The sequence below is a fragment of the Crassostrea angulata genome, chromosome 10, assembly GCF_025612915.1.
Source record: "Crassostrea angulata isolate pt1a10 chromosome 10, ASM2561291v2, whole genome shotgun sequence".
NCBI classification, from domain to species: domain Eukaryota; kingdom Metazoa; phylum Mollusca; class Bivalvia; order Ostreida; family Ostreidae; genus Magallana; species Magallana angulata.
Genome location: NC_069120.1, coordinates 22,949,847 through 22,976,067, shown reverse-complemented (window position 1 = coordinate 22,976,067; position 26,221 = coordinate 22,949,847). Strand labels below are relative to the sequence as shown.

At 33.8% G+C, this 26,221-nt stretch overlaps 2 protein-coding genes across 3 annotated transcripts; one reads left to right on the top strand and one right to left on the bottom strand.

Annotated features, from left to right (window-relative positions):
• Positions 1-29: 29 nt before the first annotated feature.
• On the bottom strand, positions 30-13,162 carry LOC128165300 (voltage-dependent calcium channel subunit alpha-2/delta-2-like). 2 transcript variants are annotated; one of them, XM_052829699.1, is made up of 22 exons: positions 12,875-13,162; positions 11,736-11,937; positions 11,400-11,549; positions 9,912-10,057; positions 9,428-9,580; positions 8,781-8,945; positions 8,546-8,674; positions 7,036-7,164; positions 6,693-6,814; positions 5,657-5,760; positions 5,060-5,307; positions 4,818-4,962; positions 4,350-4,481; positions 4,157-4,225; positions 3,712-4,049; positions 3,285-3,440; positions 2,508-2,716; positions 1,822-2,026; positions 1,154-1,364; positions 881-1,019; positions 607-769; positions 30-490 (listed from the first exon to the last, which is right to left on the bottom strand). In XM_052829699.1, the coding sequence occupies exons 2-22, from the start codon at positions 11,877-11,879 to the stop codon at positions 286-288; spliced, it is 3,462 nt and encodes a 1,153-aa protein (XP_052685659.1). In that variant the 5' UTR covers positions 11,880-11,937; positions 12,875-13,162; the 3' UTR covers positions 30-285. The 2 variants fall into 2 exon arrangements, with proteins under 2 accessions (XP_052685659.1, XP_052685658.1); XM_052829698.1 differs by having other exon boundaries at positions 11,736-11,934; positions 12,875-13,161.
• A 221-nt stretch (positions 13,163-13,383) lies between these two features.
• On the top strand, positions 13,384-25,738 carry LOC128165302 (serine/threonine-protein kinase RIO1-like). Its single transcript, XM_052829702.1, has 25 exons — positions 13,384-13,510; positions 13,758-13,962; positions 14,089-14,185; positions 14,296-14,374; positions 14,484-14,670; positions 14,893-15,035; positions 15,163-15,249; positions 15,527-15,664; positions 15,951-16,054; positions 16,332-16,504; positions 16,632-16,724; positions 17,049-17,102; positions 17,409-17,594; positions 20,182-20,207; positions 20,617-20,663; positions 21,548-21,629; positions 22,458-22,501; positions 22,732-22,859; positions 23,330-23,426; positions 23,552-23,606; positions 23,747-23,894; positions 24,119-24,183; positions 24,329-24,442; positions 24,743-24,851; positions 24,988-25,738. The coding sequence occupies exons 1-25, from the start codon at positions 13,455-13,457 to the stop codon at positions 25,060-25,062; spliced, it is 2,592 nt and encodes an 863-aa protein (XP_052685662.1). The 5' UTR covers positions 13,384-13,454; the 3' UTR covers positions 25,063-25,738.
• The last annotated feature ends 483 nt before the right edge of the window (positions 25,739-26,221 follow it).

The following is a 26,221-nucleotide window of genomic DNA, read 5'->3' as shown; positions in this document are numbered from 1 at the left end:
AACCAGAAGTATTAAAGGAACTGAATGTGTCATGTCATATTCTTTTTATTCTGGGTTTAAACTCATGTTTATATTCTACAATTGGTAATCTATCACAAAAATGTTAATAATGTACATAACTATCCATGCCTACAATAATACTGAAGGAGTTCTAATAAAAGCAAACAAACGTAAACGTGTAATTCGTTAAATCACACCTATAAACATAGTACAAATACCCTTGTCGATGTAAAATTCGATGTACAAGTTTTTTTTGCCAAAATGCGTTACATATTTACAAAATGTTCAGAGATAAATCAAATATGTACAGAACAGTGTCAGTAGTATTAGGACAGGAGTTGAGGTAAGCGGTGTGGCTGTTGTATAGATACACATAAGATCTTTGTCAGACAGCTTGGGACACTTTCCTTCCTCTGCTAGAGTTCTACTGGACTTTGAAGCCTGATTGCATGTGCCGTTGATGATACGATATGCTCCTGAGTTCACAATGCTGAGAACAATAAAGCATAATTACTTTCTCAGAATTCTTTCACAGTAATTAACACATTATTGAGAGCTAAAGATCTGTTGTTTCAGAACAAATTCTAAATGACTAGCAATACATACCTTCGAGTAATTTGACAGTTGAAGTTATAGAACAGAGAAGCTGGGTATGAGTTCCAGTTCTCTATGATGAGCAAATAAAGGTTGGTCTTTGGCAGTGATGTGACATAGTAAAACCCAGACATGCACGGACCAGATACATTCCCTGTAATCATTCCACTTGGTCCTGAAATACAAACAAATTAAATCAGTCCTCTTGTTAAATTTTTAGTTCATCCGCCTTAAACATAGGATATTTATAAAAAACAGTTACTGTAAATTCTATATTCAGCCTTACCTAATGCCTTGTCATTTGTTTTGAACTGAATTACATCCTGAATGCAGCCATATTCACTGTTAAACTGTGGAATAGGACCTTTGTTTCTAATATAGTCATCCTGTTCCCCGGGATTTTTGGGAATTCCATCAAGAGATAACTGTGTAAGAGTGTTTGAAAGATAAACTGTCAAACAGTATCAATAGTACTGCTGCAAAAACTTTGCTATGAGATGTTGAGTATGTTTCATTTTAATGCATTTAAAAAACACTTGTGATCATACTATCGTGATACCTTTGGTTCCTCGGGTGTTATGCGACAAGATCCCTGGAAATCAATGCTCTCTACTCTAACAAAGAAATCATGCTTGTAGATGAGGTCTTTCATAACCTCACCTTCTTTGGTTCCAAGTTGAACTTGTTCATATTTACTTTCATCTAATGCACTAGCTATTAAAAAGTCGGGGTCCATTACCAGAAATGCCTTGCTGTCAAACAAGTAACATCTGTCGGGAAAGAAATAGATAAATATGTTTTTACTGAACAATGATAGGTACATGTATTTTTTCAAATTACAGTGTACTGGTTAAAAGCATTTTTAAAAATTTTGTTTTCCCTTGCATGTAAAGCAAGGCTCTCAAATTTTGCCTTTATTTAGTATATGTATAAGGTTTCAATTTATAGAATAAAATTATATAGATTTTTTGTACTGAATATACGTACTCATGTTGTATTTCAACAAAAAACAGTCGAATGTATGCTACCTCTCAAAGATCAATGGAAGCAAATTTGCCCATAGACCTCTATCAATGACCTTGACCAATTTTGTCCTTGACCTTTTTTTTAATCCTTTTATCTGACCATATCTTGTGTAGCTCAAAAGATATGACCAATGGTTCAATTGCAAACAAACAATTTAAAAGTTAAGTTCATTCTCATGGAACATAAAAAGAAAGTGCCAACCTTGTTTGACACTTGTCCTCTCCATTTGGACATGTGTAGTGCTGGTTACAGGATTTTAAGCCATTACTGGCCTGCATGGCTTCCATTGTTCTATTCTGAAAATCATCATATAGGATGTCTAGTCCTGTTACTCCCTCTACACGCTCTGTCGCACAGCGACGCTGATCAGAATTTGGACCTGGTGCCTCACTTACATAACAAACACCTGCATGTACATAACGAACTGTGATTCAGTGATTGATTAAACCAAAATGCAAAGATACTACAAAATTATATCACTTTATATTTTAGAAGCAAATTTTGAATACATTTGTCTTTTGCAATTTTAATAAAAAGAAAAGAAACACATCTTTGGCCGAAAAAAATAATTAAAGATTTGTTTCCCTAGGCACCCCTGCATCAGGTCAAATGCTGTCACACTGATTCATTTAACTGTCGTATCGAGAGGGGAAAACTAATTTTTTTTTATTTTAGTTAACTTTTGAATACTGAGTTATTCCCACTTGCAGATCTTGTAATAAAATTAAATTTGAAATAAATGTCTATGACATTCATGTTTATTGAATTTATTGGCCTGATTCATTTAGGGGCCTTTGTCAGCATATTGCCTAAAATTCATATCCCCATATCATATCTCATTCTTTTCTATATCATTTATGAAACTGACACAATGAAATGTTACTTACGACTGATACAGTCAGTATCTACTTCACAAACACAGCCCCCTGGTAAAGGTTGTGTGATATTAAAACAATCTTCATCTGTTCGAGGTGTCATTCCCTCAAACACAGCCTGGGAGATAGTGACAATCTTGCCTACTCCAGCAGCATCCATGTAAGGTGTAGAGATGGAGGTTCTCCATGGGGTACTACTTGTTCTTCTATACCATGGCCGCCTGAAATATGCATGTATATATGAAGTCTATAAATCCTACCCCTGTAAGCTTCAGGTTCATCATAAGTTAACACTGGTTAAGGATTGGATTTCTTTCTATTTATAACGGGTATTACCCACAGTGCCTAAAGGAAGAGAACTTGAGTTCAGCTTATAGGACATACATCTAATATGCCTATCTAATTTGGTGAAAAGGGTGTGAAAAGATTTCTCTTCCAATCAACAAGTGAACCAAATTTCTAAGTATAATAATCTTGATAAATGTATTTGCTGTATCTTGACCAGTACGTTTAATCGACCTTGAAAATAAATGTGTGTAGGATTCTCTTCCTCCCCATAATCAAACTACCCCGGTAGGTATTTTACTCTGTGAGGCATTTACACCTTTGCACCCTTATGTAAGACTGTAAGTGCATCTTCTAGCTTTTCTTCTGTCAAAAATCAACTATGGTACTAAATATAATCAAGATGGTAAGAGAACAGTACCCAATAGTCCATTTGTTTGCTTGTCAAAAAGATTGAATAAATATTATTCTATAAAGAATTTGTCATATTAAACACAAGTTTACTTTGTTGGATCATATCCTCTCTTTGATCTGTGACCAGGATAAGTTCTGAACACTCCACTCCTCAGTCCAATGTTTGTCCATTTTACTTGTGACAACGACTCAAATTCTCGAGATTTCCAGATCTCCTCTATAGGTTGTGTAATAAGAACATCAGCCCTTAAAAAAAATATATCACATTGCTTGGCATTTTAGGATCAAAATTTTTACCTCCACTTCAATTTGTAAAAACTTACTAAATTTGTAGAACAACCTTATTCTTAGAAAAACTTCAAAGATGATCCAGATGCATTCAATATTCTGGGCTATTCATTTGATATGTGATCTGTTTTGCAATGTTGCTGATTTAAGCTTGTTCATGATGAATATTCATGTACATGTATACCGGTAATCATTTTCTTATTTCAAAGTAAATATTCAAAAATTTTACCTTATTCCTTTGTCATAAACTTGGTCACCTACGCATCCATCATCTGTCTCATATGAATTCATATAGCGATGTGCATTTATGGTCTTCTTGGCCAGGTTGTCATCATACAAGTACTGAATAGGGTCACAATGTGACTTGGGGGCCAAGAAGATGGTGGAGTGCTTGTAACTGATGGTCAGGCCTGGGTATCTCTGGGTCTCGTTTTCAAGAATCTCCAGCTCCTCCCAAGCATGGGGAAACTCTTCCTTGACCACAGGGTTCAAGTATTCCTTCAATAGGTTGTAGTAACTTGTAGTGTAACTTGATCTGTCCACAGGTTCCTGAGAGCGCCGAAATTCCTGCAAAAATAAATTGATTTTTTTTCTATTCAACCAAGACAAAAGATGGTTCAAATAAAACAACTCTTTTTAATTCAGTTTCCCACAAATTCAATTATATTATTTACCTTATCTGTATCAGTTAGTATGTAGGCAAATGAATATTCTGAATCGTCTATTGCTGCATAGAAGAAAGTCTGGAAAAAAGAAACCCCTGCTTTGTAAGATACACATCTATATTTTTCCTTTGAATTTATTTGATTATCCAGCATACACTATAAGTACAGTACTCAGTATATATATATGTAATACTTTGCCTACTTTAGTGGATTTATCCTTTTGTTCTATCACTTTCATGTCTGTATTGCCCTCTCTCATGTCTTTCAGTATCAAAGGGAACTCCTCATCTGTTTCAAGTTGTGTTATTGGAATAAATATGGGATCCTCTAAGAGCTGAAAGATTTTTCACAATTATACATTTATGTTAAAACTTTGCCAACTGCATGTAAATGAACATATACAAAACCGAATTAATACTGCCAATTTAAAATCAATATACTTCTGTGGAATGGTTTGATAGCCTGGAATGCGTTTTACAAAATAACTTACGACCAAATTAATGATTGCTTATTAATCACAAATTAATCATTCTTTTTTTATTCTGAAAGCTGTAAATAAATGTTTTTATAAAAGTACTGTTCTTTGAAAATTATTCTGTGAGACTGAAAATATTTAGGAATTTGTCGTAAGTTCTTTTGTAAAATGCAGCCCTGGTGTTTCAGTCCTCACGTTTGTGCTGGGTTTTAATTTTGGATGATAAATTGTCTCTCCTTCCTTATTGATAAGAAATGAATACACATTTCCCCACTGATGTTTTGTAAGAAAATTTTCTATCTGATCCAAAGTAGCATCAACACCAACTACTCCAATTGTGCTGTATAAAAAAATGAAAAAAACCCAGCTGTATTGAAGAAACTAACAGAATACCAATTACTCAATCCATTCAACCTGTTTTACAGTAAAATACCTACGTGCCATTGCTAATGACTGGTATGGTATAAGTTACCATGATACCTAGTCCCCAGGCATCAAGGTAAGGAGATGTCCACATGGCCTTGGTGTTGAGGGCACTGGATGACAAAAAATCAAAATAATTCCTCATCTGGAAGATGAGATTCTGTCCATTGTTTAGCTTTACAAGACTTCCTCTATGACTACATGCCAATCTTCCTGGAAACTCCTCAGCATCCTCTTTTATCAAGTAACTGAATATCCTGGTCTGAAAATCATTTCCAATAGTAACCTGTATACTCTACATACTGTAGAAGCAGAAATATTCGTTGAGGATTTAATTTTCTTATTTTCGTTGACAGTATTAATCAACAAAGTTATTTCCATGACAAATATTTAATCCAAGTACCGGTACATTCATTCATAAATTAAGAGTTGATATGTGATGCATTTTAGAGATTACAATATGACAAAATAAAATCCTAACAAAACTTTAGCTGGTTTAGAAAAAACGAAATTTAACCCAATGAATAAAAGTGTTTCTACAGTATAATAAAACCATAAATCCTACTAAGGTTGTGTGTATATTAGACTAACTCTTTTTAATGAAAGCTTACCTGGGGCAAGCTGTACTTGCTCTTTCCATCAGCCACACTCCATACCTTGGTCCAGTTGTACTTACAGATAGGTCCAGGAACATACCCACTTCTTGTATAGTAGCCTGTAATGCAAGTACACATATTTTAAAATGGCAAAATATTTATATTGGTTAATAGACATCATTGAGATGGTGACCATCTCAAACTGCCCCGCTCAAATAATGGACAATAAGATCAAAAGCATTTCAGAGAATTTTGCTTTGACCTTGACCTATAACTTAAAATTTTTTTCAAATGGCATTGAACTTTCAATTTAATTGTCCCTTACATACAAGCATTTTCGGTTCACTCTAAGCAAGATTGAGCAAATGGGAAATAACCTATGGTCTAAAACTGAATTAAGATATCTGCTATAACCTTCATATTGACTTGGTTTAAAGTCAATAAACACCCTTTACTATAAAGGTCAATTTATGTGAAGTATGAGCCAAGGCTAAGTGGAGAAAAGATATGCTCTGAAAAAAAAAAGATATTTTATGGTTCAATATGACCTTGACAATTGACCCACACACATCATTTAAGGTCACAGCACACTCTTTCACTAAAGCCATCCTGTGGGTGAAGTATTGGACCAAGGGGATAAAAGATATGCTCTGTACAAGGATTTTTTATATTATTCTGCCATGACCTTCACATTTGACATTGAAACTTGGTTTACTGTCACTGCACACCCTTTAACCTTAAAAGCTCTGTTTATGTGTTGTATGAACCAAATAGGGCTAAATGTAGAGTAGAGAGTGCCTTTGGGTAGAGTGTGAGCAGTGACCTTGAATGACTTTGGAAAAAAGGATTTATGCATGGTCCAATGACCTTGACCTATAAACATCATTCAAGGTCACTGCTCACACTCTACCCAAAGACACTCTGTGAGGTATGAGCCAGATTAGGCTGAGGGGAGAGAAGGTTTGTTCCTGACAAGACAATCACTATAGGGCCCTAAAATTTGTTTCATTAATCTTCATCAAATAAGGTGAGATTGTATGTATTTACTTACCTGGACCACACCTGATATTCTCCCCATCTGTATCTTGTCCATCAGTAACAAAAACAATGACAGACTGACAACCAGTACGTGGATTACTTTTCAACAAGTCATAAGCTATTTCAAGACCCTTTCTACAAAGTAAAATAAGGTGGAGTCATTTAAATTCATGGAGGCCAATTTTTAAGGATAGTCTTTTACATGAAGGTTAATTAAAATGTAATTTTGTGGACATCCTTTATTTATTAAGGTTCAAAATGACCCATTGGATGGTGTATAGATTATACATATATCTGTACTTATATCACTTACTGGGATAGTAATGACTACATGTACATACACAAAGCAAACTTACTCTAGTTCACTTGTGCCCCCTGCTTTTAGTTTTTGGATCTTCTCTTTGAGGTCTTTTCTGTGAGCTATAGTTGCTGGTACCATGGTATCCTGTTGACAACTAAGTGCAGTTGTTCCATAGTAATGAAGTCTGGAAAATGACAAATCGACTAAACCATCTCAAAGTGCCCCGCTCAGATAATGGACAATAGGAAGAAAAGCATTTTGGAGAATTTTCTTTCAGCTTGACCTATAACTTAAAACTTTCCAGTTGGCATAGAACTTTTAATTCAATCTAATTACCCCTCACCTACAGACATAATTTGTTCAATCTGAGCAAAATTAAGGAAATGGAAAATGATTTATAGTCTAAAACTGGAGAATTAAGAGATCTGCTATGACCTTTCTTTGACTTTCAAACTTGGTTCAGAGTCACTACACACCTTTTACCCAAATGTTTTGTTTATGTGAAAGTATGGGCCTGATTGGGCTAAGTGGATAGTTAAATGCTCTGAAAAAAAGATTTTTTGCATGGTCCAATATGACCTTGACCCTTGACCTACAAACATCACTCAATATCACTGTACACCCTTTCACTAAAGGCACCCTGTGGGTGCTATAACCTTAACCTTAGACCTAGAAAATGCCTTAAGTTCCCTTCATATCCTTTAACTAAAGGCACTCTGTGGGTAAAATATGAGTCAGACTGAACCAAGGGGAGAGAAGGTATGCTCCAAACAAGGATTTTTCATATAATTCTGCTATGACCTTAACCTTAGACCTAGATAAATGGTTCAATTTCACTTCACACTCTTTATTTAAAGGCACTCTATGGGTGAAGTTTGAGCCAGATTAGGCCAGGGGAAGAGAAGATGTGCTCCGGACAAGAGATCTTGGATGGACAGATAGATGAAAGAACAAAAATGGATGGACAGACTGATCACTAGAGGTTGCCCGCAGAGTGGGGTCCAAATTAATAAGTTGTAATAGAAGAGGAGGAATGACCACAAGTAGGCACAAACTCTGGACCCTTTAGTTTAAATTACTATTCCTACTATGAAATAGATAGTCATAATAAGTAATATTTACGCATATAAGAAGTAGGAGTAGCGCATCAGAGCCGCTTCTCAGTTGTGTAAATTTTACTTAATATGATCTAATTTACTTAGAACATAACCCACATTTTTATTGGCTGACCAAAAGTTCTGGGCCAATTAAATATCATCTCTCTTTTGCTTCAGCTCTCTGAGCTGTCAATTGAAATGTGACGTCGCTGTGAACTGTGAAAAATTTTTAACAATTAAAAACATCACATAATGGAATATTTAGCGACTGCTAATTGAATGAAAAAGTGGATTATGTTCTAAATATACACACTATCACAAAATCATTGTTCAAACTGATCCAAAACATATTTAACATTGCATAACTTCTTATTTAAAATTGCAATGCAGCAAAGGTTCATATATTTCCTTTGTTACAGGATACAGAGGTTTTTTGTATAGATGAATTATTTATCAAGGATTTCTTACTTTCCGACTTGATCCCAATGGCTTGCTCTGGCACACACTACATTGACATAATCCTGTTTTGTCAGTGTGTTAATGACTGTCTTGGCAACCCCTTTAGCAATACTAAATTTTTCACCTTTCATTGATAAACTAAAAAAAATGAAAAATTATAAATATTAATCAAACATCATTATCAACCATTAATTTTTTCATCAATACCACTTTTAATACCATGCATGTGAAAAGTGAACATTACCTGCAGTCTAACACAATAACAACATCCTTTGGTCCACTTGTGGCAGCAATGTACCAGGGGCGGACTCTAGGATCATAATCATTGTAAAACCCTGCAAAGTTGGTTGACCACTCACGTCCTGGATAAATGCGCACGATACCTGCTGTAGACCCAAAGTATTGCCACCTGCAAAATAATTGCACTGATGGACTCAATTTGTGAAAACTGAGATAAAGATAACTATTTGCTCTTACACACAAACAAGTTCATATCTAATGCCTAATTTCAATTGGCCTGTGATGGATCCCTTTTGGCATATTTGCAGGGGCAAAGGCAGGCAAGTTTTGCTGATTACTGGGCTCTGCGGTTTTTATTTTCTTTTCATGAAATTGTTTTACAATGTAAAGAAATAAAAATCCCTCGCCTTTAGAAACATCATATTTTTGTTACAAAAAATTCCCACATGGTTAATGATATGAGGATGTGAGCTGACCATGTGCCACAAAAACAAAGATACTCTGAAATTACATTATTTCTCCTCAGCCTGCATCTGTCAGGTTTTGCCTGAAACTGTCCCAAAGGACAGTCCAAATGAGAGGAGGTATGATGCTCTTATGGAATACATGTGCAGTATTCTAGATGATTTATCGGTAAAAATGATAAGTTACCTGAGAAATTCATCATTTCCTGCATTTTCTTTGAATGTGTCCTCTAGCTTAGCAGTAAAATTGACTGTGTCCACAGTCATCTCCTCTTCTCTTGGAACTTCATCAGCTATCTTGATAGTAGAGAACTCCTGACTCACATTCTGTTTGTAATAGCTGTACAGAGATATTAAGATATGACTTGGACATCACTAAATCTCATTATTGGTCAAATATTAGCAAAACTTTAAATAGCTTATATACTAAATGTATTACAGTAACTCCTAACACTGCATCAAGAATATCTGACTGACATTTTCTCCAATACAGTAAAAGTCTTATTTAACACCAATATTCTAGAAATAATATCAAGCTTAAGTATTGTATTTATATACCATAATGTGCCATACACACATGCATAGATAATGATTTAAACAAACTACATGTAATATTTAAAATGTACCAGTACAATGAAGTTAAAAATTAATGTACAAACAAAGTCACTTACGGAGCAAACTTTAGGCTTCCAGCCAGTTGTTCAGGAATATCCGAGTCTCTGTACTGTTTTGCCTTGAGGTCTGTTAACTTTCCTGTCTTAAATTTTTTGTGTTTTATGAAGTCCTCATAAATCTCTTTTACTTTCTGTGCAAGAATCTTAAAATTAAAGAAGACTTCATTAAAGAATTTATTTTCTAATAAACTAATGTAGTACAAAAGCCTAAGGAAATCAAACTGAAAGAGTTGGAAAAAAAACCCCAAAATTATAATACATGTACTAGGGAGATAAAAAAGACTTTTTATGTATTATGAGATTTATAGTTATAATCATTGGATAAAAAGTAATTACACTTTTGCAAAGATGTTTTATTTTATAATTATGAATTCACAAGTCATACCCTTATGGCTTGAAAAAAATGACTTCACACCATCATAATTTCTGATTACAATTATGAACTAGACAACACATTGAGATGGTGACCATCTCAAAAGGCCCGCTCAAATAATGGACAATAGGATGAAAAGCATTTCAGAGAATTTGGCTTTGACCTTGACCTATAACTTAATTTTCCAAATGGCATAGAACTTTTAATTTAATCTCACTGTCCCTTACATACAGGCATTTTCTGTTAAATCTAAGCAAGTTTAAGCAAACGCGAAGATCTACTATGACCTTCACATTGACTTGAATCAAAGTCACTGCACACCATTAACCCAAAAGCTCTGTTCATGTAAAGTATGAGCCTAATAGGGCTAAGTGGAAAGTATTTATGCTTTAAAAAAAGGATGTATGATCTGATATGACCTTGACACTCAACCTACAAACATCATTCAAAGTTACTGCATACCCTTGATCAAAGTTACCCTGTGGGTGAATATGAGCCAGATTGGACCAAGGTGAGAGAAGATATGCTCCCAAAAAGGATTTTTAATATACTTCTGCTACGGCCTTCACATTTGACCTTGGAACTTGGTTCAATAACACTGCACACCCTTTACCTTAAAAGCTCTGTGTACGTGAAATATGAGCCAGGTTTGACCAAAAGGAGAGTAAATATATGCTCGAAAAAAAAAATGATTTTTGCATGGTTCGATATTACCTTGACTCTTGATCTACTACCCTGTAACTTCATTAAAGATCACTGCACATCCCTTGACCATAGACACTCTGTAAGTGAAGTATGAGCCAGATTTGATCAATGGGAGAGAGGGCATACTATACTCCAAATAAGGATTTTTTAAATAAGTCTGCTATGACCATAACCTTAGACCTAGAAACATGGTTAAAGGTCACTGCACATCCTTTACCCAAAGGCACTCTGTGGGTGATGTATGAGCCACATTGGGCCAAGGGGAATGAGGATATGATGGGAGAGATCTCGGACAGATTGACTGATGTAAGGACAGATGGATGGATGGACGGAGAGAAGGAGAGACTGAGGACTATAGGAGGCCCACAGATGAGGGCCCTTATGATGATCATGATAAATAAACCAACCTCTGCTGCCTTTTTTTTCTTGCTGAAGTAGTCACCTAATTCTTGTTTTACTTGCTCTACAATATCTCTGCCATCCTTCCTCTCAAAGGTGTAATTTGCGCTGTCAAGATATGCCTGTGAAAAATCCTTCTTTATGCCATCACTGGCTAACTGGAATAATTTATTAGAACTTTAATGTTGGGTATCACAGAAAAGTACTGTTGTTTTAAGACAACTTATCAAGCAATTAGTCACATATATATTGTAGTCAAACAGCCCTATAGTTTCTATTACTTGATAATAAATTATTAATGGTATACAACTGCTGTAATGAAATGTAAATAAAATGCTTCGTACCTGTAGAATATAATTCTGTATCAATACAGCCCAGTTCAAAACATCACCTTCCAACGAACCATGTGCACCATCCTCATATTCTGTCCATGAATATTCTGCTCTTGTGTGTACTAGGGCTATCAACAGAATCTGTAGCAACCTCATGTCCTCAGTGCTGTGCCCAGTCTTGTTGTACTGTTCCTAAGGTATCATGTCAACCCTGCTTCTCACAAACAAAAAGTCACCCAATTAGGATGGCTCATCCCATTAACATATGATTTGATGAATTTTTTTTGGCATTTATTCAGAGAAACAAGACAAAGTGTTTTAAGTGAGGACAATTAAGGTATCTTAGAACCTAAAATTTGGCACAAATCAATGCATTGAATAATTATATAATAACTACATGTTAAAGAGTGTTAGGTTTTCTTTGTATTATTTTAGGATAAAAATGTATTAACGAAAATGAAAATTGGTTGATTGATAAGTTAGAACCAGTAAAAACTTAAATATATGGGACCTGCTGACAGCTCCCTGGAAGCTTACATCAAGGGTATAACATTTAAAGCTCCCCTTTGTTAGGTACTGATACATACATCTGGCAGAGAAGAATAATTACTAGTAAAGATAACAACATTTATCACCATGCATAATTCTCATTGAAAATCAATTTTTAGCTGCATTCTTGAACCTGACAAATTAGAGGGGTGTTTAAAGGAGAAACTTTTCATACTTATTCATTTGAATCTTTAGGTTTTATTAAAAATACTGAATAATTAATCAAATGTGATTAATAAAATCTTTGAACAGAATATAGTTTGAAGTCTATAGTGATCTATAACTCTACTGTAGCTATACTATAGCTTCCACAAATGTGATGCTCCGTATGAAGGCTAAACCAAACTATAATTCTGCCTGTCATAAATCATAACACTCAACAAAGATAAAAGGAATAATATTTTTCTCAAAATATGGAATTCTGAATTCATTATAACGTTCAATCGTTGTTGTAATCTAATTATAATTTGTAAGGAAAGAAAAGGGACATCTTCAGCTGTTTAGGACATGATGATGAACAGAAGCTGTATCTCTAGGATACAATGCAGTACAGAATAGATCCGTAGTATAAATCTATCACATCAAATAAAACTTTTTTTTACCGTGTATACGATATCCCTATGGTGTTGTAGGGTCCGTCCATTGACGGGCGCGCTTCACATCGAATAACTAATGGGAAACTTGAAATCTGCCAATATTTGCCAATAGAATCCACAGCAGCACTGTATGCTATCGATCCCCCTCCCGGTGGAGTATTGATTCGTTCCATGAATATAAAGAACGAAGTGCTACAATGCAAGTTTGGGTTTTGTAAATGTAATAAAAATTAAATTGTTTAAAATAAATAAATAACACCGTTATTCACACAATCAACGATTTGTTCCATTGAGCTTGTATATACATGGTCTGTGATAGCAGACGACTTGAAAGTGATTACCGATGTCGCACTAAAATACTAATTACATCCTGATCCACCGAAAGCAGAAATAAGAATTTCTGTAATAAGCCTACTGTTGTCTACGACGGCGTTTAAGTAACATTTCAAATTGGCAGAATAAATTAATTAATTCGTTTGTACAGTACGAATTAAAAAAAACAACTTGTTAATGAATCTAATCGGGCTCGAGATACAAACAATTAACGGTAACTTGGAAGGAAAAGCACGAGGATTTTAGACAGAAAATGTCAGGCAGTTATGGAGTGGTGGAAGGACAGTTTGATGATGTTGATGACGAAGTGTATGATATATATTTATGTCAAATGTATATTTTGATTTTCAGAGTAATCCTGAATAGTTTTATACAAAAGTCATATTTATGTCAGTGGTATTTTCATATGTTGTGCAATATGTGCAATATTCTCGTTTGATGTAAGCTATGCCTGTCCACTTTTCAAAAGAGAATGTATGTGTATATACATATATTAAACAAATGTGTTATTGTACACTACAATCTTTTATTTGCTATAATTTATTTATGTTCATAGATGTTATACTACAAAAAATGAGTTTCACACGTTTGGTGTAACAAAGCAACTGGGTTTTGAAACCAATGAATACAAAGATAACATAGCGGATGATGATGTTGATGACGATGAAGATTATGAAGATGACGATGATTTTTATGACTGGGATGGATGTTCGGGAAATTTTACCAAAAAGTATAATGCTGTTAATTCCCATACATCACAGGTTTGTACTCACAAACAAATGTCAAGATTCTGTAAAGGCACAACTTCAGATATCCTCACCAAATTTAACCTTGCAGATATTGCACATTTAATGTGTTGAATTAGTATGTATAAACATGTATTGCAGCCCAATGCTAACCCACCGAAACGGCAACATCAGAAAATGACAGCATATCAACCTGCAGAAAAAACTTTAAGTAAATTTGTGGAGAAGATTAATGTAGGTGAGCATTGTTTTTTAAATATATGTGGAATTTAAATGTTATGTCCAGTAGGTTTTTTTCTGCATAGTTATCAACAATATACCTGTTACAAAGATTTCGGTGAATTTTAGAGAAGTATGAGGGCCCAGTTTTACCAAATGCAGCAGCATCAGCGTTAGTTCATGCTGGAAGAAAAATGGACACTGACAGGTATATGTACATTTTATCTGTTACTCATGATGATATTGTCATATCTTATTTCATTCATATGTCATTTTCTGGGGATAAGCAACTTACTAAAAATTTGATTTTTTATTAGAACAAAATCCAAGGATAAGAAGGACCGGGCTACAGCGGAGCAGGTGATGGACCCTCGGACAAGGATGATTCTCTTCAAGTTCCTGCAGCGAGGACTGATTGCTGAAATCAATGGCTGTATCAGTACAGGCAAAGAGGCTAATGTGTACCATGCTACCACACAAAATCAAGGCGATAGAGCAATCAAGGTACAGGGCACTGCACGTATGTCAAGTGTAATGTGTATTTCTTTTTAACATATTTAAGGCTACTTGTATTTGATTTGATTTTGTTTTAGATGCATAATATGGAGACTATGACCTTAAAGATCAGAAACAGCAGTTTAGTGCTGTACACTTTAATATTTAAGTATGTTACAGCCATAAGAGTTGAAATTTTTTTGCTTAAGATCTGTTTTATTTTTTCTTTAGGTATACAAGACTTCCATTCTTGTCTTTAAAGACAGGGACAAATATGTCACAGGAGAGTTTAGATTTCGTCATGGATACTGTAAACACAATCCAAGGAAAATGGTGAGAACATGGGCCGAAAAAGAGATGCGTAACTTAAGCAGGTAAGTTTTTGTCTTTGAGATTGGGTCATATTACCGTTTGATTTTAATGAATTGTTTTGTTCTTTAAACATTTTTCTTCTCTTCTATCAGCAGTGTTAAAGAAATTTCTGCTTCTTTTCTTTTTCAGAATGTACCAGGCAGGATTACCTTGTCCAGAACCAATATTTCTTAAAAGTCATGTTCTAGTTATGAGATTTATTGGCACTGATGGATGGTAAGTGTGAAGATTTTCATGTGGGTTACTAATACATATACTTTCTTGGATATAGATTTTCTTATGATCAACTTCTAAACAAGGGAGGTTAAAATGAAAATGACTATGTATTGTCCAACTCCCTGTATATGGAGATATTTCTCTGTACCAAATCCACTTTGATTCTACATTTAATTAACTCTTGTGTCTTTTGCTTTAAAATCAATGGATTCTTATTGGTATTGAAAAACATCAAATGTTACAGAAGGTGTTTCTTAAAGATGAAGATTTGTTGTAGGCCTGCACCCCTGTTGAAGGACTGTGATATATCAGAAACAAAGGCACGAGAACTTTATCTGGAGTGTATACACATCATACGTACCTTGTACCACACCTGTCGACTAATCCATGCTGATCTCAGTGAATTCAACATGCTGTAAGTTAGTAAATGGATAATGGCTTGCTATACAAATGCTTTGATAGAACAATGTCTAATATGAATGCATGAACCAGTATAATGAGAAAACCAATATCAACCAATAGGAGGCTTTTCTTTCTAACTAAACATACGAAATATAATTTCAACTACCTTTTCATAATATTTAAAAAAGAGGGATTAATTCATCTATTTTGAATGTGTTTACAATGTGTGTGTTAAATGTTTTGAGAGCTATCGCTGGTACATACTCTGTTTGCAGTTTATTAGTTGTTCCTATTTTTAGATACCATGATGGAGGAGTATATGTAATTGATGTCTCACAGTCAGTGGAGCATGACCATCCCTGTGCTTTGGAATTTCTGAGAAAGGATTGCACAAACGTAACAGGTCAGTTGAAGGATTTTTTTGTTAAAATCAACTTTAATAAGCAAACACTTTAATTACGGTTTGTAAAAACTAATTTGTGCAGTTGAGGCTTTATTAATTTTGTTTATTATGCATTTACGTTATGTTTTCATGTAGTAGCTCATAATAACAAGTATTTACTTCTGACTGGTACTTGCAAAAGTTGCCAATATACTGTGCATGTAAAAAATTGGTTTACTATATCCTGTACAAAGACTCAAACTTTTGAATGAGTATTGATACAATGATGCTCTTCCAGAGTTCTTTAAAAAGAAAAATGTGAGCACACTGACAGTGAAAGAGCTGTTTGACTTTGTGACGGATGCCACAATCACAGAGGACAACATTGACCTCTATCTGGAGAAGGTCATGACCTTGGCCTCTGAGCGAAGTACTGATGACATCACAGAGCAACAGAAAGTTGACGAGGAGGTAAAAACAATCCAAAGTCCAATGACTGTCAGCTAAACATCAACATGTTTTATTTAATTATGATCAAAGAATTCTCTCTTCTTGAATTTTAACAAAGTTTTGATGTGTTTAATACGTTTTATTGCAGGTGTTTAAGCATTCTTTTATTCCAAGAAATTTGGATGAAGTGATTGACTTTGAGCGGGATGTTATTATGGCTAAGGAAGGGCAGACAGAAGGGGTTTGTGAAGTTTTGTGCATACAGAGAAACTGTAATAATAAAATAAGAACCAAACTTAGTGTATCAGTGGATTGAATATCTTGCAAATTTTTTTAAGATTATTATTATACAGAATTAACTTATAATCTGTGCCCATGTTTGATCAGGCAAAGGTTTTTTACATGTATAAAGTTCAGTTTTTACCTATGATTTATGATTTCAACTACCAGTATGTATTACAGATAGGAAAAACATTTATATTTTCATATTCTTAATAAGAGTTACCTATTTTTTCATCCAGGAAGTACATTTAATTAAGAGTTGTTACTTTTTTGTGCATTTCAGATGCTGTATCACACTCTAACAGGTTTGCAAGAGAACCTGGAAGGAGTTAGAACTGTGAGTTATCTCCCCTTATGTGTGTTTAGTATTTTTACTGATATCCTTAACCAGTCTGATTAAAACTATCCCCTTCTCCTACAGTGTTCAGCCTGACAACTGTAGGAGAAGGGGGATGGTTTTAATCAGACTGCTCTCTCTCTCTCTCTCTCTCTCTCTCTCTCTCTCTCTCTCTCTCTCTCTCTCTGTGTGAAGTGTTCTTAAAGAATTGTGTTGCAATGTAAAATTAATTTTTCTTGATACCCATCAACAATAGAATCTATAAATGTTAAGTTTGATACATATAACTCAGTGAATATTTTACAGCAACCAGCATTATTAGCTGAGAATGAAGAGAATAAGTCAAAGAGTGATGAAAGTGAGAGTGAAGAAGAAGAGAGTGGATCTGACAGTGACAATGAAGAGGAAGAAGAGGAGGAGGATGGAGAGGGAGATAACTCTAAAAAGAAGTCCATCACCCGACCAAAAAATGAAACTGCAGAAGACAGAAGAGTAAGTTTACAAACACTTGTAAATCTAGTACATTATTTGATATATCAGTTGTTCATTTGCATACAAGTATTACGTTCATGTATGAGCATGGGATGTTTTGGTGTTGCAGGAAAGAAAAAAAGAGGTGAAAGAGGAAAAGCGGGAAAAGAGGAAAAACAAAATCCCAAAACATGTCAAAAAGCGAAAGGAAAAAATTGGCAAACAGGGCAAGAAAACGTGATGTCTATTATGACATGAAAATGAATCTCCATGCAATCTGCATACTCTTTGTCACAGGAGTTAGGCAGAGGCCAAGGTATCGGTAGGTGGATTGCCAGAGCCCAAGATGGATGGACCGCCACGATAAAGAGTCACCACCAAGAAAGCTCTCAGTGCTGTCAAGTTGCTCAGTTTCTTTGACATGGATGCTGGAGTAAGGAGAATTTCTGTTCCATCTGGACTATGAAAGATTTATATTATTAAATATCAACATACATTTCAACACACGTTTGTGAGTTTATATCTTATGGAAAACAATCTGTATGTTCATGCAAAATATGTTGATTGAAATTTATTGAAGTCTAAAATTTTTAGACCAAAATATATGGTTCAGGTTAAGCCCACACATAGTATTGAAACATTATCAAAATAGATTATAAATAATTGTAATTGCTATATTTTGTTTGTGTTGTACAAACTTATTGCTAGCGCTCTCGAGCGCTAGCAACTACGTTAGTCTTTTGCACTGGAATACGCATGCTCGACTCCATAGTGGGGGGTTCTGGGAATACTTTACTACTGTAGATAAACTGTACGATTTGAATTTCGTTTTATCATATTCACATGAAGTTTTGTGTTTTATTGTAAAAGTCAAAAAGTAACAGTAGCTAAAGGTCTTATACGTTATATTCAATATTATAATAGATAGCTTACTTTATCTTAAATTCCTTCAAGCTCGGAAAACAACTTCGGATATGTTTTCCGAGCTTGCCGGAAAGGCCCGAGAAGATACGATTGCTACAAAAACAGTACCAATGGTTCTTGAAAATTTTCACCTCGAAATTGAAATTACAGTAGCTACAGAATGATTAAGGGACAGTCAATAAGCTATGCCATTGCCGATGTGACGTCCACTCTAGATTCACAATTCTAAATTGAGACCCCACTCTAGCACAATTACAGTAGGCTACACCACTGTACGTGCCTTCCTATTGTTAATTAATCGATTCAGAAATTTAAACCAATGTTTTAGAAATCTGCTTCTGTGTTTTACGATGGCTACAGCGCTAGCTCATCAATCTTTTTAAAAGATAAGCTTGGAAATGAATAATATTATGCCTCTTGTTAATGAATGCGTCATTGCATTAAAAAAATTATTGTATCACTAACATTTTATACATGTAAGTATGGTTTGCTCTATGTGGTATTGAAATGTTCTTTTTTTAGTCTAATAAATTTTTGAAAATAAAACTTTTGTTTACCCTGGTTACTTATTTGAATTACACCAATCTATTTGATTGTCGTTAGATAATTGTAATATTGATACAACTCGAATAATTAGAAGAAAGAGCTAATATTTTCATTTCAAGCGTCCAAATAACATTGATCGTGTATACCAAAGTTTACTGTCAAAAGATTTGCACATGTTTTAGGTGCAACTAACGATGATCTCGTGGATATGGACACAGATTAAAAAGCATAGAAGAAAATTAGTCTATGGCGGAGTTCTCATTGGTGGTAAAACATCATTATTTTAAAACTTGCGCCACTTGATGTAGTGTAACACGATTTTTCATGAGCATATATCTGAGTTGCCAATGACGGATGAGACAACTCTGTTAATACTTGATATTGATATAATGATTCATGAATTCTATTTGATATGGTGATACTATTTCATAATGAAAAGTTTTCTACATTTGCGACCAGACCCTTGATCGTAATGAAAATGGTTTTGTTGAATACTACGTATAGCCCACGCCCCCTATTCCCACGCCTTTTTGGTTTAATTTTTACACAACCTCACTGATTACTGTCAGAAAGTTTTCAATTATATCAATAGATGGGTATGCTCACAATTTAATTAAACTCGGGATTGTAATATGGTCCTTTTTTTACAAGAAAAAAAATGAAACAATTTTTCTTTGCATGTGTTACACAAAACTGTTTATTTATAGTTTCAACAGAACATTGAAAATATACATTGTCATACTAATTTACAAATTATTGTTTCCATCACATTTGCACATTTGAACAATTTTTAATAAAAATACACACACCTGTATAAGAAATGAAATTGAAATAGATGAAAAGGAAAATTTCGCAGATATCTTCATCAACATTCTATCATTTTTCACTTGAAAAATTCATAAGAACTAACACAGATTTCTGATGGAGATTTACCGTATAATGTGAAATGTTAACATCTTTTCTCCATTTGGAAGTCACTCGGAGTACGTGCACAATTTCTCAACATTATCATCCTGGTACTTTTCATGTCATTTGCAATGCAAGATACCCATAAACTTTTTATTTTTGGTTGTGTATTGAAACCTGAAGGGATAGAGGGGGGGTTTCAAAACAGATACTCTTGACTTTTTCACCCTAGTGTATGGATGTAGTTTTGGCACAAAGGTATTTATGATTATCAAAATATCAAGCAAAAAGTTGGGACAGAGTATAACTAGTTTATGCAAAATTTAATGCTGCAAAAAAAACCTAATGGTGCTCTCTGTGTCTGAAAACCAATCTGTATGAATATATTTCTCCTTTTGAAGGTGTTTATATGGCATATAGATATGCACATAAAAGAATAAAGGAAATACAAGAGAAGGAAGCCAGTGACTGTTTGACCCATGCTCGGTAACTTATGGATTTTGCTATTAACATAAGCTTTCATGTCTGAAATTAATATTGACGCAGTGATTTTTTTGCCACAGAAATCTTGATTATGTGAATTTAGAGAATATTACCTTATTATTGATGTATGTTTATAATTCATTTGGAAATGTTCTGAATAATCTTTTCATGCTTCTGGTTGTAGGAGGCAGCATCATTTTGACAGCAACCAGAGAACATGCAATATGACAGGTAGGTTTTACTGTGCGGTACTTAAATTTGATAATTGTGATATTAAAACTTGATATTCTGAGTGTGTGAAGTAGTTTTAATGTCCCTTGTTGCAATATCAAGGGATCTAGTTATTGAACCAATATGCCATATGCAGTCTGACTAGGATTTTTGGGAGTTAATTTAATCAACTCTCCTATGCAGTTACTCAGGCAAACCAAAAGTGAAACAGTGTTTGGACCTAAGCACAAATCAACACCGCTGACAACATTTAGTTCTAATCAATAAATTCGAAGTAATGAGTTCTTAAGCATTGTTTTTCACATCTTCGCAAGCAAATATATGTTTTTCAAGGAAACTAATTTATAGATACCTTGTAAATAGTCAGATTTTATATGGTACAAACAATTTAGATATTTTTTTAAGTCGTACATTTTATGTATTCCTACACCAGAGTTCAATATAGTCTCGTTCAACCAGACGCTCGGCTGTCTCGGTAAATCTCTGACAGGCAGAGAGTCTCTCTTGCTTGTCGTAGATAACGGATACAGCTGAGAGTCTGGTTGAACGAGATTAGAGTTTAATTTTGCTTGGATCCATACAATTTCTCATAACTATTTTGATTACTGATACGTAGTTTGATGGAATAATTCTTTGAATATTACACAACATGAATGATATTGGTTTTTCACTAAATTCCTGTAGGAGAATTCATATTATAAAAAATGTGCGTAATTCAAATACTTATAGGAATTTATTTGCCATACATGCAAAATAACATATCGTTGATTTTAGAATAAATAATAATCGATAAAATCAACTCCCGTCAGTACTTCAGTACTTTGATTTAAACTGAGATTTCCATTCTTGATGCATGCACAATTAAAGTCCATAATGAATTTCAGTGCTTTCAATGGTGCCTAATTTACGAGAAATCCTGCAGCAACTGTTTGACACAGAATCAATAACAGACACTCTGAAATCCAAGTAAGTACATTATATATTCTCTGTTTACAATTACAGTCTGCATTCCCTGTAGATAAAGCAATGAAGCAAAATTTAACCTTTGTTTCAATTCATCTGTAGACAGGACAACAATGGTGTAAAGAAGTACTCTTCTAATGCCCAGCAGAGAAATTCTTTCTGTGCATCTGCCATCTGTATTTTTGTTCTTTCCTCTTAACAGATTTTGGGAATAGTGTGTTGCCCCTCTGTGTTTTATTTAATTCTTGTAGGCTTAATCATAAGATAATCAGTTTTCCAGGATTATAAATATTGAGTTGGCTTTTTTTGTTCGTGGCATTTTAATTAAACTGGCTTCTTTCAGAAGAGTTATGGCCCTTGGATCATTACTTTTTTTCCCCAGACTTTTATATAAAATCAATTGATTGCTTTGTGTATATTTACTTAATTTCAGCAGATATATAGCTAAAATCAAACTATAGTACATCACTCTTGGTTATGTGAATGTGACTTAAATCAAGAATGATATACAGTGTCCTAAAACAGCTTTTGGCAATTGAATAAACTAATATTTTTACTCTTTTTTTGTGTTGCCAACTTTCATAGTATCAATTATAGTATATAGTATTCATAGTAATGCTGGTTCAATTTCAAAATTTTCAAACTCTGTAGATAGGTTTTGGTACTTGTACTGTATAAGACTACTGGTACATGTACATGTGTTTAGTTGACAGATCTTATTCTAAGATGAGAACATTTTAAATGAATGCAGCATCTTAATTTTTATTGATATACTTATCTAATGTAATTCACTAACTGCAGATTTTATAAATATTTTCAATCATTTTTCAGTCCAAGCAACAAGCTAGAGCTATGGGAAGAATTGAAAATTTTGAGTAAGTTGTAAGAAAAGGTATTCAAGAAATACATTTGCTACTTTGGTAGTTAGTGTTAAATATTTGCCAGTAATAAATACATCTTTAAATTTTCTTTTAATAATACCACATAATTATAATACCACATAAAGAATTTAAGATCTCTCAAAATTTTTGCTGTTTAAGGCTACATGTATATGCATGTATTTTCTTTTATAATAAGTGAATTTGAAATTATTTTTTCAACTTAGGCGTGACAAGGATGGTTTGTGTGGTGTATGCCTGTAGTATAATGTCCCTCCTGGTCAGAATCCAGTTAAATGTGATTGGTGGATACATCTACCTACAGAATAACAATACCTCTACTCATAACAGCGAGGTAAGTGCATTAGTACCCATATACATGTACATGTGCAATTAGATTTGGCAATCATCTTTCATTGGTGTTAGTTTTCATAGCTCTATGTACACTCTACCTGTATAAACAATTCAACAATAGAAAATAGTAACATGTATGTGGAACTTGATATATGGAAATCATAGTTACAAGGAAATTTTAGTGTGCATTTTCCCTAATCTTTCATATTTTGACAGTTTTCTTACATTGATATGCATGTAAGGAAATGTGGTGAAAAGGGGCTTAAATTTTATGTTCCCATGACTTCTCTGGAGAATAGAGTACCTGGTCCCTTTAACATATTGGTACATGTACCCGGTACATGTGCTCTTATTGCTACATAAATGTGCATGTAACTGCAGTATTGATTGTCTCTCATAAATGTAAAGGTCTATTACCCGGCACTTATTTTTATGTTGATATACTCTACATGTATATCATCACTGTTTTAGAAACCAGAAGGTGCACCAGGTCAAACACCAGTACGTGTCATACCAAAGCCAGCCCAGGAGAAGTACCTGTCCGAGATCAAGCACTTCATGGATAAAGGTAACCATTGGATATCAAGATGAAACTTAAAAATTAAAGTGGATTCTTGATATATTTATAAAAAATGTTTTAAAATGTTTTAAAAGTAAGTTTCTGTTGTTGAATGTCATAATATTCCATTTTAGGCATCTGTCAGCTTGGTGAACTCATTAAATCAGCTGTGAAGAAAGAAATTTCAAGGTAATTGTATATTTAATTTGGTATATGTAACCAAATGAAGTATTGAAGACATTACATGTTTTATAACTACTGCTATTCAATCTGTAATCTACATGTACAATTATGCATAGTTCATGAAGAAATTCTTGCATGTCTTTAAGCATTTCTCTGAAAGAGCGGCTAACATTTCACAATGTTGAGTCCTGTTTACAACACATCAGAGAGAGGCTGGAAACAAGTCCTGAGATCTCCAATTTGTCTTCTCCAACCCTACAGTTGTGTCCTTACATGTTTCCACCAGAAAACTCTGTAAGTGCTGTGAGTATCACAATTCTCTCTCTCTCTCTCTCTGAAGTCAACTCTTGAGATTACTAGAAATTTTTTAGAGAGTGAAAAATTTGTTGTTTTTTGATTTGAATTTTTCAGTATATGATTGATGCTGATATATGTACATACTAGTAAAGTGTATATGTAATGATACATGTGCGTTAAAAGATCGAGTTTTCTAAGTACCTTTCTCTCTGAACATTTAGGTCACTCAAGGTACAGATGAAATTCATGAAGGCCTCATGCAAGAAACTAGAGATATTTTAGAAAGGTATATTAATTTTATATAACTAGTAGTTTATGTGTAGAAAAAAGGATTTCGGTAAACAATTTTCAGTTTCGGGTACATTATATCATCAGATGATGGAATTCCTGAATCATTGTTTTCATATTTGTTGGTTGTTTATTTACAACAGTGCTGACTTTCATATCGTACTGAAAACAAGTCTTGACAGAGGATTCCAGAAACTGCTAGACTTACTTGCTGAGAGTTACAAAACAAATCTACAGTCTGGTGACCCAAATAGCAGGTACAGTGTAATTATTTCTATTAATAATGAGGGAAGTATAACTGTCACATTTGGTTTCTCTGTAAAGAAGGCTGTATGGTGAAAGAAGAAGTAAAAGTCTGTTATTATGAACAATATTTAAATAAGAATACATGTAACTCTTAAAAGAAGGAATTGTGGAATTTCTCTTTATTGGTATTAGATATTTGTGGAACACCTAGCCTCCTGAAATGTATTTTATTTTGTATTTTGAAGTTTTAGTAACTAGTACTTAGGATATATGTATGCAGTATATCTATAGAAAATTTTCATGACTTTCAGTCACAATACAGAATATTTGCTGGGAGGAATTCCAATGGCAAAGTTGATTCCAATTTTCAATGGCAGCCTGTACAAGCTTTGCAGTGATGCTCCAAATCCACTCCTTCAGGTAAGATTAATCATGATCAGTTTGTCTTCAATGCAGACTTTGATTCCAATACCTAAGCATTTAGAATTTAATGCAGTCAGTTCAGTTACTTGTATTTTCTTTCAGACATTTAAAAACCAACTTCTTTGTTTTACAGGAACTCTTGCTTTTGGAATCGGCCAAGACTTTAGCTGCCAATGTTTATGAGGCATTTAGTCAACCTACTTCATGAGTAGATATTGCAAAAAATGTTCATGAATTTTTTTTATGGGGACTTTAATCTTTTACTGCTAATGTTTATAATTGATCTTACTTGCAATTTTATTTCAAATGAGGGCATTTGTATTAGAACTTGTCATGGAAATCAATGATGATGTTTATTTTAATCACTCTTATGAGTACAATATATACCCCGGTAAAAGGAATGCTCCATAATTTTTATTCAAAATCTTTTATAATAGGTGGGATTGCAAATTTTCAAAACGCTTTGAAATGTAAATTATGTTGAATGTAAATTATGTTGTTTAAAATTGTGCATATTGAAGAAAGTGGTTCTGTTGTCTTGACCAGTAATTTGTTACTTTATATTGTAAATCCCATTGCATTCTAGATGCAGGATGAAAGATATTGTAAATCCCATCGCATTCTAGATGCAGGATGAAAGATATTGTAAATCCCATCGCATTCTAGATGCAGGATGAAAGAGAACATACTAGTGAATATGTTAATCAGTAAGCCTGGTGAACTAATGTTGAAAGAGATCATCTTTATTAATGATTTATCATAAGAGTATCTGCTTTTTTATAAGTTTCTGTTGTTCTTACTTGATTTGTATTGTCATTTGAAGAACTGATGCAGTTTTGATGATAATGATTTGTAATAAATATGTTTCTATGTTAAAACAAAAATTATTTTGCTTTCATTTCTTAATAGTAATCAATTTGATGAAAGATAATTTTTAAAAAAATATTTAAATACAATCATGGTCCAGTTTGTTTAATCATATCTTTGATGGAAGTGCAAGAGGAAAATGAGTTTGCTAGCAAGTGAACGAGCAGTTCTCAACAAACACATTGTCGGATGCTCATATCCATTACATTTGTATTGGAAACATATACTGTTACAGTGGGCCAACTTGCTGAATATCTTTTTTTATTTTTCATAACTACCATTAATTTATGCTTTATTCCAATTTGCTCCTCACACTTTTCTGAAGGATATCTCACCAAACACTTTTAATTAATACTTTTTGGCATGTACAGTCAAACTTCGTTATCTTGAACTAGATGGGACTGTTCAAAAACTTCAAGATATCCAAAGCACTTAAGATATCAAAGGTCAAATACTTTTTTAAAAAAGTGGTTAGGACTTACAAATCTTTTCAACATATC